This window comes from Gobio gobio, assembly GCF_949357685.1.
Source record: "Gobio gobio genome assembly, chromosome: 7".
Lineage (NCBI taxonomy): Eukaryota > Metazoa > Chordata > Actinopteri > Cypriniformes > Gobionidae > Gobio > Gobio gobio.
This window is the reverse complement of record NC_137103.1, coordinates 19,368,284-19,388,436: the sequence shown is the minus strand read 5'-3', so window position 1 is coordinate 19,388,436 and position 20,153 is coordinate 19,368,284. Positions and strand designations below refer to the sequence as shown.

Here is a 20,153-nt window from a genome sequence, read left to right as displayed (position 1 = left end):
AATATTGTATTAAATTTAAAAATATCAATAAATGCTGCAATCAATGATTCAGTGATGCAATTTTCATTAATCTTTTCAGTTAATGTGTGTCTTTAACCCTAAAAAGGACGAGACCATAAAGAGACATCAGAAAATGTATATTTATTGTTATTTTCCATCTTATTAGGACACAAATAACCATGATTCAAATGTCATGTTTTTTTGTGTGTTTGTAAACATGCCTTTTTTTATGTTTGTAAAAAGGGATTAGACTTATTGTTCAACAGAATTTTACAAAGAATGTTTAGTCTAAGTTGAGATGAGAGAATAAATGTTTTAAGAATTGGGGGAATACAAACATTTACAGACAAAAATTTAAAATAATTGAATTCATGAAATTGCAACATGAACATAATAGGATAACACTTAACAACTTTTTAAACATGTAAGTCTCATCCAAATATTGTAAATATATGAAATTAACTTTTATCTGAAGGTGAGTAGATTTGCACATGTGGTCATGTTGTTTTTAAATGCTGCCCTTGAGCTAAACAAAGAATGGATTGCCGTGATTTTAATGCAGAAAGTCACCAGATCTAAATATTCACAACGAACACCTTCAACATGAAACCAGGAAACGAGACCACAACTTTTCCTGCCTCTCCACAGCCTCTCAAATGTTTGTATCCCACAGGATATGTCGTCCCTTTTAGGGTTAAGTGTCTCTTTAAAGAAATATTATATTATATATTATTTTTAAAGAGAACAATGATATTGTCTCCTCATTTTGATTGAACAGCAATGTATTCAATCATGTCTGGCAACTGATAAATATGTGTTAAATATCACAGGATAAAAAAAAAATAAGGTAATGATCTATACGAATTTTGTGAGATACTGTGTTCCATGGTTCTACAAATGAATTTCTATGCATTTACACATGAAGCTATTCAATCATTTACATTGATACCAAACAATGAGAATTATTTCCTCTGTCATTCACATTGATATAAATGGCTGATCATTTAAAAATTGCTGTAACCCCCCTTCAAGAAATGTCTCATGTATTTCATGTGTAGCATGTATTGTGACGTTTGAACATTGTGTTCACAAGAAATAGGTTAATGTGTCATTATAGGTCAAACCCCAAAATATATCGGCCCATATCTCCTAAATAATGAAATTAATCTATCTTCTTTTGCAAATTTTATGTCAGATGTATACAAACATACAAAAACCTCAAAGATTCTCTTAAATATCTTATTTCAGTTCCCTATTACTGACATCCTCTGTTCCAGGCACAATACGAAACATTATATTTCAGTTCAAAAGCCTTTTATTCAACATTGGAAAAACATACCATCCATTCCATTCCATCATAAACCTGTCCTTAAAAAAAAAAAAAAGAGAAACAAAGTTACTATTTGATGTGCAAATGTCTTATCCACAGTGCTCTGTATCATGAGCATCATGTAAACATACAATCTGGAATGGCTGCCCTTTACTCTAGGCTGCGTTTGTACTCTAGGCTCTTGCCATATGTTGGAAAAAAAAACTGACAACATTATAAAAATTAATGCAACTTGCACAACAGAAAGCAATCTGGTACTACTCTGGCACTACTGGTTATCTAATGTAACAATGCAAGTTAAATGCAGTAAAAGTGCTATTTGAGAGACAGCAAATGACTTATGCTTATTAAATCCATATAGTCCTAATGTTCATATTTAATTCATTATATCATTTGAAAATTGGTTTCAGTGGTTAAAAAATTGTGCTGCAATTAGGCAAATTATTTGCAGGTAAACACTTGTATGCATAATGCTCTGGGTTTCAGCCATCGGGCATATTGCAGTGGTGCTGTATTGCATTTATTAACAGTATTTTTCAACTTTGAATCACTTGACGTTATTTTACTTCCTCTTAAGATCTAAAAGCAACAGGTGTGCCCAGCCAGCTGGGCCTGAAACATTTAAGGTCAGTGTGCAGGGCAGTTTAATAGCAGCCGTCCCTCCAGCTCCCGTCACGCAGGGCGCTCAGAGCAGACACACTCTTCGGCGGGGTCAGTAAACTGCAACGACAGTGATTACACATTACTTCAGATTACACATTATAGTGCATTTAAAATCAGACTAACTTTGTTAACATCACCAAATAACAATGAACAACAATTTTTACAGCATGTGCTATTTTTCCTAGATACATTTCAAGAATGACATGAATATAAAAGTTTGAAAGTTTTGGATCAGTAAGAATTTGTTATTGTTTTTAAAAGTCTCTAATGCTCAGCCAGGCTGAATTTATTTGATCAAAAATATACAGTAAAAACAGCAATATTATAAAAAAAATTAAATGACTGTTTTATGTTTAAATACATTTTAAAATGTAATTTATTTTATAAACATAAAAAAATCTTTGATTTATTCCTGTGATGCAAAGCTGAATTTTCAGCATCATTAAGCCAGTCTTCAGTGTCACACGAGCCTTCAGAAATCATTCTAATATTATGATTTGCTATTTTCTTATCATCATAATGAAAAATTTGTGCTGCGTAGTATTTTTGTGGAAACTGTGATGCACAGGATTCTTTGATGAATCTTTTTCTCCATTGTGGCCTTCCGTCCACATTGAGAATGAGTTTTTGGCAACGAAGACGGAGCTTTTTGAAAACTCTCTCAAGTGGATACATTTGAAAACGCTGTGTTGTAGTGTGGACTGTGAAAATGGAGGTATTTGAAAACGACGACCCATGTTTAGTCAAAACATGATTGCAATTGCGTTTTAGACCCTGTGATTTTGAGTGCAACCTGGATGGAACACTGAGTTTTGGGAAATTTTGCTAATAAAATGATCATGCCAGAAGTACAGCGTGAGAAGTTTGAGAATGTCTGCTCTCTCTCTCTGTATCATCTTGTGAACTGTTTTACTCATGCCCAGTAAAGTGATTTAAGCATTTTCATATGTTTCAGTGTGGATGAGAAACTTCTGGAAAAAGCTTAATGAAATTTAGCCCATGATTTACTCACCCTCAGGTCATCCTGGGTTTATATGACATTCTTCTTTCAGACGAATACAATCAGAGTTATATTAAAAAATGTCCTGGCTCTTCCAAGCTTTATAATGGCAGCGATGTGTTTGTGTAAGAAAAATATCCATATTTGGCATACTGGCAGCGTATGACGTTAGAGATTACAGTTTGTAAAGTTTTACATATGGATATTTTTCTTACACAAATGCATCATTAAATTCAGAAGGCCTTTATTAACCCCCCAGAGCCGTGTGGAGCACTTTTATGATGGATAGATGCACTTTTTATTGACTTCAAAACAGAAGCAGCCATTCATTGCCATTATAAAGCTTGGAAGAGCCAGGACATTTTTTAATATAACTCAGATTGTATTTGTCTAAAAGAAGATCGTCATATACACCTAGGATGACTTGATGGTGAGTAAATCATGGGCTAATTTTCATTTTTGGGTGAACTATCACTTCACTCCAAACGCTAGTTAGGTAACAGTAAAAGTTTAACAATAAAACACTCGTCCTCTTTGGAATTTGCTAAAATTATGTAAATCAAACAGTACATCCTTAAAGGGTTAGTTCAACCCAAAAATGAAAATTCTGTCATTAATTACCTACCCTCATGTCGTTCGACACCCGTAAGACCTCCGTTGATCTTCGGAACACAAATGAAGATATTTTAGTTGAAATCTGATGGCTCTGAAAGGCCTCCATTGGCACAATGCACGGTTCACTCTCAAGACCCTTAAAAGGTACTAAAGATGTCGTTACAAAGTCCATCTCACTACAGTGGTTCTAAAATAACTTTATGAATCGGCGAGAATAGTTTTTGTGCGCAAAAAAACCCTAAATAACGACTTATATAGTGATGACGATTTCAAAACACAGCCTCATGAAGCTTCGAAGCGTTTTGAATCAGTGAGTCGAATCATGATTCGGATCGCGTGTCAAACTGCTGAAATTTGGCGATCCAAACTGCTGATTCGACTCACTGATTCATAACACTTCGAAGCTTCATGATGCCGTGTTTTGAAATCGTCATCACTATATAAGTCGTTATTTAGGGTTTTTTTGCGCACAAAAACTATTCTCGCCGATTCATAAAGTTATTGTAGAACCACTGTAGTGAGATGGACTTTGTAACAACGTCTTTAGTACCTTTTAATGGTCTTGAGAGTGAACCGTACATGGAGCCATCAGATTTCAACTAAAATATCTTCATTTGTGTTCCGAAGATCAACGGAGGTGTTACGGGTGTCGAACGACATGAGGGTAAGTAATTAATGACAGAATTTTCATTTTTGGGTGAACTAACCCTTTAAACAACGACTTTGTAAATTGTGAATGATTACCTGCGTACAGGCTGGGCAATTTTACTGCGTGTGGCCCCACTTGTCCCAACAAAGGAAGCAGGACGAGGTAGAGAGCTGCGACTGGAGGAGGGTGTGCTGGGTTTGCTGGAGAGAGGGATACTACTGCTGGAGAGACAGTTGAGACTAACAGAGGAAGGCATTGTGGTAGAACTCTGTATCGTAGGGCTCACGTATGCCGTGGCTTTCAGAGGTGGCCGTGTTGTCACAGAAAAGTTGCCCACACTCTGAACTCGCTGCTGTAACTGGCCAGGAGGGGGAACTGAAATGCAACAGAGAGCAAAATTTGATCAAGTGTGATATAATCCACTACAAGATAAATATCATCATATTTAATACGATATTTTGACAGTGTTAGTCTTACTTGCAGACTGTATCTTGGTCAGAACATTGTGGGAATCAAAACTCTGACTGTTCCGGAGTAACGACAAAGATGAGGATGATGTGGCGATGTGACCAGTCGGAGCAGATATATTAGGTGCACAGGTGACACTGGGAATGCTGGGGGCTCGAATTAAGTTTGGCATGCTTCTCCGTAGCTTGTCTGAAAAAAGAAATACATCCAATGATGAAACATGCAATCTAGCACAAACGGTCTAATAGTCTACATAAGTATAATCTATAGTAGTTATTCTCATCCAGTGGGCCGCGACCCAATAACTGATTAATAATAATAATATTATTATTGTTGCTGTTTGATTTTATTAAACTACATGTGTGCCTCTGGAGATAACTCCTTGAGGAATATGTTGTGATCGACGCAATGGATTATGTTGATTTTGGACTATTTGAGCATGTTTCATGAAGTTACGAGCGAAAACGTGACATAAATGCTGCATCCATATATTATTTACGTATGGGTCTTCACGTACAAAACCCGCTCGAGTTTAGTCAAAGCCCAAAACAATTATGCTTATTGTATTCTACTCCGTGATACCTTTCGACATATGACACATGATGTATGATGGTTTTGACATATTACAGTACATAGTACAAAAAAGTATTATAAATTATGAAAACATTATTTTTATTTATCAGCAAATAACTCAACACTACTTAGGAGTTAATCAAATTGGCTCTATGCATTGTAAAGTTCAGACTCTAAGCTTAAATGTTTTATATATTTTAATATTATATTATATAGGGGCTTTTGAATACTGTTTTGGTGTCATGGTAGGTTGCAGAGAGCGCACAACATAAACAAAGGAGAATTCAACATAAACAGTCTTTAATAAATACAGCGCACCTAAATGAACAGAGGGTTTAAAATACACAGGGATAATTAACATAACCAGACACACATGCAAAAACCACAGAGACACAAAGGGAACACAGACAAACAGAAACAGAACACAGAAACCAAAACTGAACATATATGCTACAGTTGAACAGTTGGGGATCTTCGAGTCAAAAAACTTGAGAACCACTAACTTAAAATGCCGTCATTTTACAGTAATTCCACGGTCTTGAAAAACCTGGTGTCATGGGCTGGTTGTATAGCATATACTATATTGCCAAAAGTATTGGGGCACCCCTTCAAATCATTGAACTCAGGTGTTCCAATCACTTCCCCACAAGTGTATAAAATCAAGCACCTAGGCATGCAGACGCTTCTATGAACTTAAACAATTCTATCAATGGTTTTATGCTTAACATTTTTATGAAAATTCATGCTGAAGCACTCCAAGGCCATGTTTTGGTTTCCAGACACAAGATGACAAATCAGTGATCTATTCTAACTCATATTAATTGCAAAAGAGGAAAAAGCATGGGGTGATAAAAGTAGCACTGGTATTTTGCCATAGAGAATGGGTCAAATAAACAGTTTGGCATGTTCTTGCCACGGCTGACAATTCTGAGAGTTTCTTTATTGTATTGTGTATCTGGTTTTCTTGATCTTGGACTGTTTATCCTGTTTAAGATTGTTTTTCTGCCTGCCCTGACTATTATGCCTTGTGATTACAGATTGCTGGATTCTCCCTGTGTTTTTGTTCTGCCACGCTGTTACCGACCGCTGCCTGTTTGACTACTCTCTTTACTCTAATAAAGCTGCAAATGGATCCTCGCTCAGATTGTTCTGAGCCGTCATTAGAAGATTTTACTAACAACAGGCTTTCCAGCAGCTTTCCACCGAATTGTCAACCCAAGCCAGCGTTTGGTCACACATCAACAACAATTCAACCATTTGACAACACTTACGGAGGAGCTGGTGAGAACACCTCAGCCCACCTGCCTCATCGGCAGCAGATCCATTAAATCCCACTACCCCAACACCCACGGGGCCGCCGACCGTCATTACCACCAACCCGGAGAGGTATGAAGGTAATCCAACCAAATGCAGAGGGCTTTTAATGCAGTGCTTAATGTTCCTGGGACAACAACCTTCACTGTATCCCACCGACGACTGTCAAGTCTCATTCGTTTGTTTCTTGCTTACCGGGAGGGCACTGGATTGGGCCACGGATAAACCTGGATCAAATCATCGACTTGGCCATCTGTTAAGAAAATTCCGATCGACCCACTACACAGCAAAATCCCCAGTGTTAAATTAACACTCCTCAGTGTACATATGTGTCCACACTACAGGGTGTTAAAAGTAACACTTAAAAAGTGTTAAAGTTAATGAGATAATGAAGTGATTAATTAAGTGATGATTGACCATGAATGATGAGAAACACAAGAACTACAACTGACTTCAGCCACAGCTTTAGATGAAATCAACTGAAGATAAAAGAAGACATTAAATTAAATCTCTGAATATCTCAGCAGAGGAGGATTAAACAACTCCACAAACAGCATTACCAGCTTCACACATTACTGAACTGACCAAACTGACTTTATTTCTGTTTTAATCAAATATTATTACAAAACTATTTTTATAACCACTTTCAGTTAAACTCCATTTTAATAGTCACCATGATGGTGATCATTGTTTGCTTTAGTTGGGCTTTTGACCCTTTAATTTTTAACGTTATTGTTTATCTGGCTGCTTTTACTGTGTGTTTATAAAACACATTTGTCATGGCAAGAGAAGCTGAGAGAAATTGTTATTAGGTGGTGATGACATAGTCATCATGTAGTGTCCTAAATCACTGATATCATTCAGAGTCTAATCCTCTGGTTATAGTGGTAATCTGTTATTAACTTTTGTTTTATTCATAAAAGTGACCATGTGATTCTACAGTATGAGATTAACACTGTTGTGGCAATATAATATGCAGGATTTAAAAATAAATAGTGCTCAAAAGGTTTTAATCTACAGCGTTATTTAGACACACACAGACATCAAGAATCAGTGTATGAATCTCAACAATGGTGACAAAAAATTCAGATAAACAGATCTACTCTGAACATAAAACAAGCTACAAAAAGTAAAACAAAAAGTACAAAATACACAAGTAAAAGCAATTAGTAAGAGTGAAAGAAAATTAGTCTCAATTCAGATGCCTAATTTATTCATGCCGCAATGCATGCTGGGACCCATGGGGGAGTTTTGATTGGTGGTACCAGCATGCATTGCAGCATGAAGCTTTTCATTGATTGTCACCAGTTTTGAGATTCATACACGGATTCTTGATGTCTGTGTTTGTCTAGTTATTGCTGTAGATTAAAACCTTTTAAGAACTATTTTTGTAAAATCCTGCATATTATCACATTGACACAGTGCTGGATCTCATCCTGTAGAATCACATAGTCACTATTTTAATTAAAACTAAAGTTAATAACAGATCAGCACTATAACCAGAGCATTAGACTCTGAATGAAATCAATGATGTAGGCCACTACATGATGACTTTGCCATCATCACCACCTAATCAAAGTTTCTCTTGCCATAACAAATGAGTTTTATAAACACACTGTGAAAGCAGCCAGAGAAACACTAAAGTTAAAAAGTAAAGGGTCGAGAGCCCAACTAAAGTAAACACTGATCACCATCATGGTAACTATTACAATACAGTTTGACTGAAAGTGGTTATAAAAATAGTTTTTTAATAATATTTTATTAAAACAGAAATAAAGTCAGTCTGGTTAGTAATGTGTGAAGCTGGAAATGCTGTTTATGGAGTTGTTTAATCCTCCTCTGCTGAGATCTTCAGAGATTAAATGTCTTCTTATATCTTCAGTTGATTTCATCTAAAGCTGTGGCTGAAGTCAGTTGTAGTTTTTGTGTTTCTCATCACTAATGTTCTATCATCACTTAATTAATCACTTAATTATCTCATTAACTTTAACACTTTTTAAGTGTTACTTTTAACACCCTGTAGTGTGGACACATGTACACTGAGGAGTGTTAATTTAACACTGGGGATTTTGCTGTGTGGAGTTCCACCAGCACTGAATATATTTGTAATGGAGGAGCTGGAACCCATGCAAATTGGACACACTTGACTCATTGCTGAGGAAAGAACTCAGAGAATCAGACACCAACTGTGTATTTATTGTGGCCAGGCAGGACACCTCTGGGAAACCTGTCCCATTCGACAACCCCGAGGAGACCCATCGGCAGTGTGTACATTCACTTCCTCTCTTCCTGTTGTATCAAGTATTTTGGTACCAGAAATTTAGAAGTTTTCTACCACTGAGATTCATTCCAAAGCCTTGTTAGATTCAGGTGCAGAAGGCAATTTTGTCGATGCAAGTTTCACTTGACAGTAATGGCACTACATGGATGGCCCCTGGGGAGTGGTCATGTGCAGCACCACACCGCGGATGTCAATGTTGAATTTTGCTACCCACTACCACTGGTCCCGGCTGCCTTGGAGCAACTATACTCAGTCTAATATGCATTCGGAAGGGAGATGAGTGGAAGGGGGCCTTTTCCACAAGTAGCAGACACTAAGAATACTTGAACTACGAGTCATAGTCCGGTCTTCCAATCGTTTATCAATGATGTGTTCCACGACAGGCTCAATTGTTGGGTGATTGTATATATTGACGACAGCCTGATCTATTCCAACTCTCTTGAAGAACATGTTTCCTATGTCAGAGCAGTCCTACAGCGCCTCATCGACAATCAACTATGTGCGAAGGCGGAGAAGTGCAAATTTCACCAGTCATTTGTGGCATTCCTGGGATACATCATCAGTTCAGAGGGAGTAGCTATGGGTGATACCAAGGTAAAATTCGATTAATTAGGATCTTCGGTTCTATTGCAGCACCACTAACTTCCATGCTTCAAGGAGAGAACCAGACTCAGATGGTCTTTAGCGGCCACCCAGGCATTCCAAGATCTTAAGCAATGGTTCACGTCTACTCCTTTACTGCACCATTCTGACCCCAGCCTCCCATTTGTGTTAGAAGTTGATGCATCAAACACAAGGATTAGGACAATTCTATCACAACAACACTTCACACTAGCTAAGCTGTACACTCCTTGTGCTTTCTTCTCCCGCAAACTGACTGCGGCTGAGCATAATTATGATGTGGACGACCGAGAACTCCTGGCCATGAAAGCTGCTTTGGAGGAATGGCAGGATTGGCTGGAGACAGCCAGACAACCGTTCCGGGTACTAACCTCGAGTACCTCGGCTAAAAGACTAAATCCCAGGCAAGCTAGATGGGCATTGTTCTTCACTCGATTTCAATTCAAAATTACGTACCACCCAGGCACCAAGAATACCAAGGCAGACACTCTCTCCCGCCAATACGATCACACCACCCAAGAACACTCAACTGATCCCATTCACCCTCCTGTGATCATTCTCGCCCAAGTTCAATGGGATACTATGGCAGATATTATTTAGGCTCAAATGTAAGAACCTGTGCTTTGGCTGAGGGTCTTCTATCACTGCCATGCTACGACTACTACAGAATCGATTCTGGTGGGATAACAGGAATGTGGACACAACCATGGTCGTAAACTGCGTTAGTTGTGCCACCTCCAAACTTTCCAGACCCCCCCCTGCGGGGCTGGTACCCCTTCTCCCTACACCTCAACGACCATAGTCACACATTTCCATCAGCTTGGTCACAGACTTGCCCACTTCTCAAGGTTGACAGGACTGGAAACAGTGGAACAACTACCCAACGACATTGTCTCGGATTGAGGGACGCAATTCTCCAGCCATGTGGACAGCCTTCTTTCATTTGTTGAACATGAATGTCAGCTTCACCTCGGGATACAATCCCCAATCAAACAGACAGACAGAATGGTTGAATGAAGAGATCACCCGTTTTCTCAGGACCTACTGCCAGCACAACCAATCAGACTAAAGCCGACACCTACCATGGGCAGAATACGTGCAAAATTCCGTGCAGAAACCATCCACAGGTCTCACCCCATTCCAATGTGTGTTGGGTTTCCAACCTCCATTGTTTCCATGGTCAGGAGAACCCACAGAGGTACTATGGCCCAGAGGAATGGGTCTTGGGTCAATGCTCAGGACATTCTTGACCCAGCACTAAGCATGGATTTTCATTTCATTTTCAGAACCCTCCTGACTGACTTGCTCCGAGACCACGAGGTAGACCCCCGCCATCCTGCACCTCCTCACATCAGAGGCCGCTTGCAGTTACAAATTCGGAATCTGAGGCTCTTCCTGATGACCACCAGAGGGCACCCTTTGCTGAATATTGACTTCCCTTTCTCACTACATTTCCCACAATTCTCCTTCTGACCTGGCCTGATTACTCGGCACCTGTAGCCTATCTAGGAGAGTATTTAAGCACTGAACAAACAATGCTCTATGTGAAGTCTTATTCTTGCCACGGCTGACAATTCTGAGCGTTTCTTTATTGTATTGTGTATCTGGTTTGATCGTGGACTGTTTATCCTGTTTATGATTGTTTTGCTACCTGCCCATTTACCATGCTTCATCTACCTGGATTACTGTGGTTTGCTGCCTGCCCTGGCTATTGCCTGTCTTGTGATCACCAATTGCTGGATTATCCCTTTGTTATTGTTCTGCCACGCCATTACTGGCCCCTGCCTGTTTGACTACTCTGTTTACTCTAATAAAGCTGCAAATGGATCCTCACATGGATGGTTTTGAGCCGGTATTACAAAAGAAAAGGAAGGATTATATAACACACAAAGGACAATAAAACTTCAACCGAACAATGAAACAATGAAACTTAATATTGTTTTAATAGTATGTAATCTTGCCTAAAATTGAGTTCTTACTTATTGAATTCCTAGTGTTATCCGTATATTTTCACTCTACACTTCATAAGACCTTGTAATGTCTGACCTGTGTTGGCTCTGTAACTCTGGGGCTCTGCTGTACTGGAGTTGTGGTTGGGCATGTGGAGCTGCTGGTAGGACAGGCTGTTGAGGTACTGAGGCGTGGAGGGGCTGCGCCGGCAATCTTTCATGCTGGAGAGGTTTTGTGAGTGGGACACGCTGCGCTGCATGGAGGCCGTACGGAAGAGTCGCGGCTGTGGAGCAGACAGCTGATCGTACTCTTCCTCTTCTTCCAGTTCAGCTTCACTCCTCATGCTTCTGCGTGCACCTGTGTGTGCCGAAAAACTGGCACTACGGCGCGTGGCCGTGGCAGCGGTGGTCGCATACTCCTGACGTAGACCTAAACACAAACATGCATCAATGTTTCCATGAAGGATCTTGACTACAAAATACTTTTTTTTCCGGTTCCAAGTTGCATTTTTAGACTTCCAATGTAGCAACATTTAATTTTAATCACTGCATGCTCGCTCCATGGAAAAATATAGGTCTGGGATAACATGGAAATATTGACAATAGTATTTGTTTAATGTTGTGGAACTGAAATGAAATCAAGACTTTTGAATAACATCCTCCCAATACATGATGTATTAAAGTAGACATACTCTCCTCCTGCAGTCGGGCCATGACCTCCACATCAGTCATGTCCTGAATCTTATAGCTCATAGAGATGGCGTCCTCCTCCAGCTCAGAGACACTGACCTCACTGTCTATGGAAGACTGAGGACTGAGAGGCCGTTGCCGATGACTATTACCTGAAAAGGAGAAATCATTCTAATGATTTCGGAAGGATCATGTGGCACTAAAGACAGCAACTACAGCATTGGAGAAGTGGTGTGTATGATTAGTGGTGCATGACGGGTGATCTTGGTCATGCTTACTGTGTGTAGCCGTGTGATAGAGGAATGTGGGAGATCTTTCGGTTAGGCTTAAGCAGTTCCTCCCCATGAGAGACTTCTGATGGTTTGGTGAAGGTGGATCTGAGTCAGAAGAGAGATGATAGATCACTTGTAAAAACTACCTTAAAAAAATATGACCCAGACCCCATTTAAATTTAATTTTGCATGCTTAACAGTTTCGGTACAGTGTTGGGTTGCCACTTGCTGTCTAAAGTCAAATCTGTGTTTTGAAGAAAAAACATTTGATCTATCAAAACTGTTGATCTAATGCATATAAATCAATACATCTAGTTCAACTAGGACCATATGCAACAAAGTATTGCAATCAGATCTTTGTTTCATGGAACATATGCTGCAATGGCTGTTTCCAGACACCATAAGGTCATCACTACTGATCACTGATGTCTCACATTTCACATGGCTTGAAAAAATGCTTAGCTGACTGAAGGAAATGAAACCTGATGCTTGAAAAAAAATCATTATGTTCTTTCTCAGCTATTCTTCTGTAGTAAACCACCTAGTTTACCAGTATATTGCAACAAAAAATAGTAACAGTTATATATTATACACATACCCTTGTGAAAAAAAGTGTGTTTAATTGTATTGAAAGTGCACTTTTAGTGTACTTCAAAACTGAAGTATATATATATTTTTATTTGCACTTGCATATAATATAATATTAAGGAAATAAAAGACCAATTTTGTGTACTTACAGAGTACACTTTTTACTTTAAAGTATATTTAAAACCATTAAGTTTTAATCATCTTTTGTAATGCTTTAAAAAGTATTATTTTTATGTATTTACTAACATACTAAAGCACCTGTACTTGATTATAATTTTAACTGTAGTGCGTTTTTCAATATTACATTTAAAGGTAATATATTGTAATTGTACTAAATTGCAACTTTATCATTACAAATGTGTAATTACAAATATATTTAAATACATGACAAGTTTTTAAAAAACTGACATTAAAGTATATTTTAGTTTACAATTACTTCTTGTCAGTAAATTCAGCGTTACACATTAACCCTATTTCAAAGACAATAGAAATGATTATGAAATTACATTTAAAGATGTACTGAAGTCGTACATAAGTGGGTAAAATTTAAAGTTCTGTTAATTGCATTTAATATAAATTTAAACTATAATACATTTTAATTTAGTAGCAGTTAGCATGCAGTCCACACACTAATGTAAATTTTTGCTGTAATAAGCATTCTTTTGGGGAAAAAGTATGCTAACGTACACTTCTTTTTCACAAGGGACTTACAAGCACAGCACAATCTTTGGCCCTGTTTACACCTAGCATTAAGATGCGTTTTTGTCGATCGGATCACAAGTGGACGAGGGAGACACACACCCGTTTACACCTGGCGTTTTAATCCTCTTTTGTCCACTTTCAACCACTTTTGTCCTGATTTCTTTGAGGGGAGGGTCTATGGGCAGGTAAATGTATGGGCTTTTTCGGATCTTTTGATCTAATGGATGAAATAAGCTCATGCAATTTACATATGAACACAACTGGAGACGATGGAAAAACATATGGTGAGCAGAAGCTTTCGTTTCTGCTCTGACAGCCGCAAGACCACGGCGAATGCTGTGAGTGTGTGTTAGAAATCAAGAATAGTGAGAGAACATTGTGCTTGGTACGTTTTTCATCTTCAAAACAAAACTTCAAGCGTAGGCTGTCTTTTGTAGCTATTCAAACTCATTCGACCACATGAGCGTTTACACTACAAAAGCAATCCGGTCTAATGCGTTTTCGACTACTTCTGGAAGTGGTCGAAAGTGGACAAGCTCAAAACGTTTTAGCCTACTTTTACACCTGAATTTAGCGTTGTCAACTTGTGATCCGATCGACCAAAACACATCTTAATACCACGTGTAAACAGGGCCTTACATATGTTAGCAGATAGGGAGAATGAGAGAAAGCATCAACAAATATTAATAAGAAGCTGGTTCCACCTGGAGTTAGAATGAGTGAGGCACTCGAGTTACCTGTTTGCTCAGTTAGTGCAGGTTTAGTAAAGGATTTAGAACAGCTGCTTAAAGAAGAGACGCCATCTATAGGACTGTACAGAACGCTTGAGGACACACAGCCCGAGAGGACCCCTCTCCATCTTTTGGCTAATAGAAAAAGGGAAGTGCAATTAATGAATTATTTTTTTTAAAAGATCACACACAACAACATTATTATGAAAAGAATGGTTAGTGTTACATTTTAAAGGACAATGCGAATAAATGTTTCGATTGAAGCACTATATGGGTAAATTACTAAAGTTTAATGCTTTCCACTGAGGCCATTTTAAATATCAGAAAGTTTCTCTTTTTTTAAATACATCTCTGTTTACCAAATGGGTCCACATTGAGCATATAAAAAAAATCAGGTATTATTTTCATATAAGCCAAAAATAAACAGTAATGAAATTATTGTTGGAAAATGTAACTAGGATATTGTTCCAAATCTCTCCTTTTGTGTTCAATGGAAGAAAGAAGGGTTTAGAACTTTCATGTTCGTGTTAACTCTTCAGTAACACTTTAAAATTCTTCAATTGTTAAAATTAATGAATAACATAATACATAATTAACATGAACTAACAAGAAACGATACAGTATTTAATAATGTGTTAGTGTTAAAGGGATAGTTCACCCAAAAATGAAAATTACCCCATGATTTACTCACCCTCAAGCCATCCTAGGTGTATATGACATTCTTCTTTCAGACGAATACAGTCAGAGTTACAGTTTATTAAATAATGCCCTGGCTTTTCCAAGCTTTGTAATGGCAGTGAATGGCAGGCCAAAATGTAAAGCGCAAAAAAGTGCATCCATCCAAAAATAATTCACACGGCTCCGAGGGGTTAATAAAGGCCTTCTGAAGTGAATCGATGGGTTTTTGTAAGAAAAATATCCATATTTAAAATGAAAATATTAAAATATCTAGCTTCCGGCAGACCGCCTTCCGTTTTCAACTTACGAAAAAAGCATAACTGGCGTAACTGTGACGTTGGACGTAGAGTAAGCGTTTTGAACTGCGAGAGGCGTTACACTTTCTGCGTAAGTTGAATACAGAAGGCAGTCTAGCGGAAGCTAGACATTTTTTGTTATAAAGTTTTAAATATGGATATTTTTCTTACACAAACCTATCGAATCACTTCAGAAGGCCTTTATTAACACCCCGGAGCCGTGTGGATTACTTTTAAGGGATGGATGCACTTTTTTGAGCTTCAAATTTTCTGGCTGCCATTTAATAGGGCCCGAGCACCGATGGTGTGAGGACCCTATTGGAATTGCTCAGCCTATTATTATTATTCTCCCAAATTAATTGCATTTTTGAAGGCCTACATGCTCGAAAACTCATGAAACTTTGCACACACGTCAAAAGTGGTGAAAATTTACGTCTGTTATGGGTTTCAGAATTAGGCGTGGCAAATTTTTTTGCAGTTTTTACCATTTCCAGACGTTGTACTTTAACAAACTCCTCCTAGAGATTTAATCAGATAAACATCATATTTGGTCAGTCTAATCTAAAGGCCTTTGTGATGTTACATTGTGAAGATCTTGGGTGTGTCAGTGGCGGCCTCACAAATTGCGATGTTTCGCCATGAAACAGGAAGTTGTTGTAACTCGGGCATACAATTCCGATCTGCCCCAAACTTCACATGTTTGATAAGAGTCCTGACCTGAAGACATCTACATGCCAATATTCAGTTACAGTCATAGCGCCACCTGCGGGCAACAGGAAATGCCTTGTTTTACATTGTGATTAACTCCTCATTGAGATTTAACCAGAACAACATCATACACCGGGTGGCGGTGGTCCCGGGTGCGCGGGCCTTTTCATCGCTGCTTGCAGCTTTAATTGCCATTATAAATGCTTAGCCAGTATATTTATTAATATAACTCCGATTGTATTCGTCTGACAGAAGAATGTCATATACACATAGGATGGCTTGAGGGTGAGTAATCATGGGGTAATTGAAATATCCCTTTAATTTGAACCTATATATATATATATATATATATATATATATATATATATATATATATATATATATATATATATATATATATATATATATATATATATATATATATTATTATTTTTTTTTTAATCAAAGGTTGTTTCTGTTAACATTACTTAATGCACTATGAACTAAAATGAACAAACAATGAACAACAATTGTATTTTTTATTAACTGCCATTAACAAAGATCATTAAATGCTGTAAAAAATACATTGCTTATTGTTTGTTCATGTTTAATTGTAAAGTGTTACCAACTCTTTCTTTAAAAGATTGAAAATTAGTTGAATGAATTATTGGTAGTCAAGCGGACAACAGTACTTTTGCATACCTTAACAATTAGACTTTCCCAGATCGCATAAAAACAAGCATTCATGGCTATCCCACAAAAAACAAAGGTTTTCAGAGGCTGCTGGAACAAAGATGTATTCATGACCCCGTTTGCAGAGAGCCAAGCTTACTGAATCTGGCCTTTCAAAAGCCTTTCAGAGCACCAGCTACTCCACAACACACATCTCTGTATATGCACCTCATACATCATTTATGTATACTATGGACTGATCCAAAGGAATTATTGATACAAACCCATTTCACAACATCTCCAGGACAATCTCAAATCTGTGTTAGTTAGTGCTGATTCTACAGTATGTTTCTATGGATACCATCCCTTCTAGCAGCTTATCTGAACTACAGAAGTATGGTAAACATAGGGTTATCTATTCACACTGACATGGCTAATTTTATATCTGGTCTTATTCATTTTTCTTTAGGGTACTATTAAAAACCATGTTCTTTTCTGAAGCATTTTCAAGTAAGCTGAATAACATTAAACCCTCCCCCATGTTTGTATCTGCATTTTATCGGCCATCTCCATTAAAGATCTATAATGGTCAATCACCGTAAGTAACTAAAAACTTCCATTTCTATACCACTGACATTTCAGAAATGACTTCAAATTCATGGGAATGGTGGAAGACACAAAACTGAGATACTCCATAGGAATGTAACCACTACGTCATTTCCTATATCACTTGTTGTTTTTACCTTGGTCCAGTTTGTAGCACAAGGAGCGTTTGGCTAACTCCACCTCTGGTCTGGGGTTGTCCAGCACATGTCTACACCACTGAAGAGGACTGAGGAGAAGATGAGGAAACAGCTTTGCTTTTGGAGACACGTACAACCTGGTGACATAAAAACTTGGTTGAAACATTCCAATCTGGATTTTTGCAAACATTCATTATTGTATTGTTTTCTAGATTCTCCATGGATTTGATCATTAACCTAATACTATTTGTATAAGTTCAGCTGATTAAAAGGTAGTTTGAAATAGGGATATGTCCACTATCTGCTTCATTTAAGTAACTCTTTAAATATTTTAATCTTTAAAAAGTAAATTAAGAACCATTATCTCACTTATTGAAAAAAGTGTTCTACTAAGTATTTTTCAAGAATATATGAATATAGGTTTAGATTTGTATTCAGGATGTGAATGATGTTAAATTAACTTGTTTATTAAACACAATTCTGTGAATGTCCTGATGGTTATTATTATGGTTCATGAAAATGTAACACTAAATAAGAGCTCTTAAGTTTCAGAAATTTGACAGGATGCTTTTAATACATATTTCAATCTTTATCAATATCCTGTGCCTTGAACACATGGAGTGTGCTTTGAGTCTGACACTTTTTTGTTGTTGTTGCATTTAATATTAAAAATTATAAATCAGCATAATTTACGAACGAACAAAGAAGTGGGCTTCAAGTCTGGGACCACTTTATTTGTATTTTTTTTGCAAGTTAATGCTGCTTTTGTCATTACAAAATATATTATCATCAGCATAACTTGAAATTTATAAAATGAACACAAAATGAATAAGACATTTGTGTCTTAGTATTCAGTTTGTCTGAGATTGTGTTGGCTTCATTATTTCAATGTTTAAGTTACAGTTTTGGCTCCATTTTGACATATGATCTATACGAGTAACAGTGTTGCATTTAAGGCTAATGTCCCATCCTATCACAAAGAGAGATCAGATTTAGTCTGTTTTCATTTCTCTGTATAATGCACAGATTTAAGTTATACCTTTGACTATTTGGTAGACATAATCAAAACAAAACAGTCAAATATTCATGCATCTTGTGCACTTCACATGCCTAACATTTAGAAGACAAATTAATTCAAGTAAAACGTGGACAATTTTGACATCAACAGATGCAAGAAACACCAAGCCAATCTCATATACTAATGAAGATATCCTCGATCAGTGTCCTCTGGGATTTAGACAATCGCCAATCTAACAATGGACTTGGACACATATTCTACATATGGTGACATTTCATGGGAACTGAATGTAAGTGATGACAAAGAGCATGCGAATCAAATCGAATCCTTTAAGAATGACACTATTGTTTACTTAGCAAATAATACAGCATCAGTACCAGCTATAGTCAGACTCTCCATCGATGGGAAGAACAACATGAAGGTCTAGTATTTCCACCTCATCCAGTACAGTAGTATCATCCTCATCAGCACCAGTCACTGACTGCGGATGAAAATATGGGTAGAGCTCATCCGATAGTCCAAAAGACGGAGAATATGGGGGTAAAGCGCAGTAATGGAATGGACCGGTATCTGGGCCAGCCGGACCTGCGGGACAGGCCGATGCCGGAGCTGGCAACAGACGGGCGCTGGAGGTGCAGTTGTTCGCAGCGTTTGCTCTTGTCCTGAGCTGCTCGTTCTGCCTCTCCAGTTTTCTCACGAGCTCTTGAAGCTTTTTCACCTCGAGTTCTGCGTTCATAATCTTACTGTTGCCATTGACGTCCGCCATCATCTGCGGGTTGAACAATAGCCCGTCCATTGAAGAGAAAAGCATATAAACAGTAGTAAGATGGTGGCGGTGTTGTTTACCCTGTGTGCCCAGTCTCGCACTGCTTTCAGACGGGTTACATGCTTCATTCAGATGCTGATGTGCTGCTCATGCTTCTGTCTCCTCCCCCTCAGTTCAAAACAGAACACACGACCACCACATTACCAGGCAAAACACCAGTCACACTACCTCAGCTCTTTGCTATCCTTTCTTTCATTCAGATGACGACCAGCAGTAAAATGGTTGCATTTGTAGTGCCATATTCTATTCTATTCTTACTAGAACTAGGCTAATTTAGTCTTACATTCCCATAATATACACAAGACTTGAAACTTGTATAAAGGATGCATTAAATCGATTCTTCAAAATTCAAGATTCTTTTGATTCTTCAAAAACATTAAACAGTACAACTGTTTTCAACATTGATAATAATAAATGTTTCTTGAGCACATCAGCATATTAGAATGATTTCTGATTTATTTATGTGACCCTGAAGACTGGAGGAATTATGCTGAAAATTCAGTTTTGCATCACAGGAATAAATTACATTTTAAAATATATTACAAAAGAAAACAGTTATTTTACATTTTAATAATATTTCATCATTACTGTATTTTTGATCAAATAAATGCAGATTTGGTGAGCACAAGAGACTTATTTAAAAAAACACCCCACTTTTAAACACCCCAAACTTAGTGTAGGCCATGCTAAATATATTAGTTGAGATATTAATCTTACATCTTTTGTGATGTAATCTATATCGTGTTGTACATGCGTTCGTTTTCTTTTCTGAACATATAGGGATGAA

General features: G+C 37.6%; 1 protein-coding gene across 2 annotated transcripts; it reads right to left on the bottom strand.

The window, feature by feature from the left end:
- Positions 1-1,300: 1,300 nt before the first annotated feature.
- On the bottom strand, positions 1,301-19,445 carry slain1a (SLAIN motif family, member 1a). 2 transcript variants are annotated; one of them, XM_079820967.1, is made up of 9 exons: positions 18,918-19,445; positions 17,523-17,659; positions 14,453-14,581; positions 12,432-12,530; positions 12,156-12,305; positions 11,561-11,893; positions 4,735-4,914; positions 4,353-4,632; positions 1,301-2,050 (listed from the first exon to the last, which is right to left on the bottom strand). In XM_079820967.1, the coding sequence occupies exons 1-9, from the start codon at positions 19,349-19,351 to the stop codon at positions 1,975-1,977; spliced, it is 1,818 nt and encodes a 605-aa protein (XP_079677093.1). In that variant the 5' UTR covers positions 19,352-19,445; the 3' UTR covers positions 1,301-1,974. The 2 variants fall into 2 exon arrangements, with proteins under 2 accessions (XP_079677093.1, XP_079677094.1); XM_079820968.1 differs by lacking the exon at positions 14,453-14,581.
- Between the last annotated feature and the right edge of the window lie 708 nt (positions 19,446-20,153).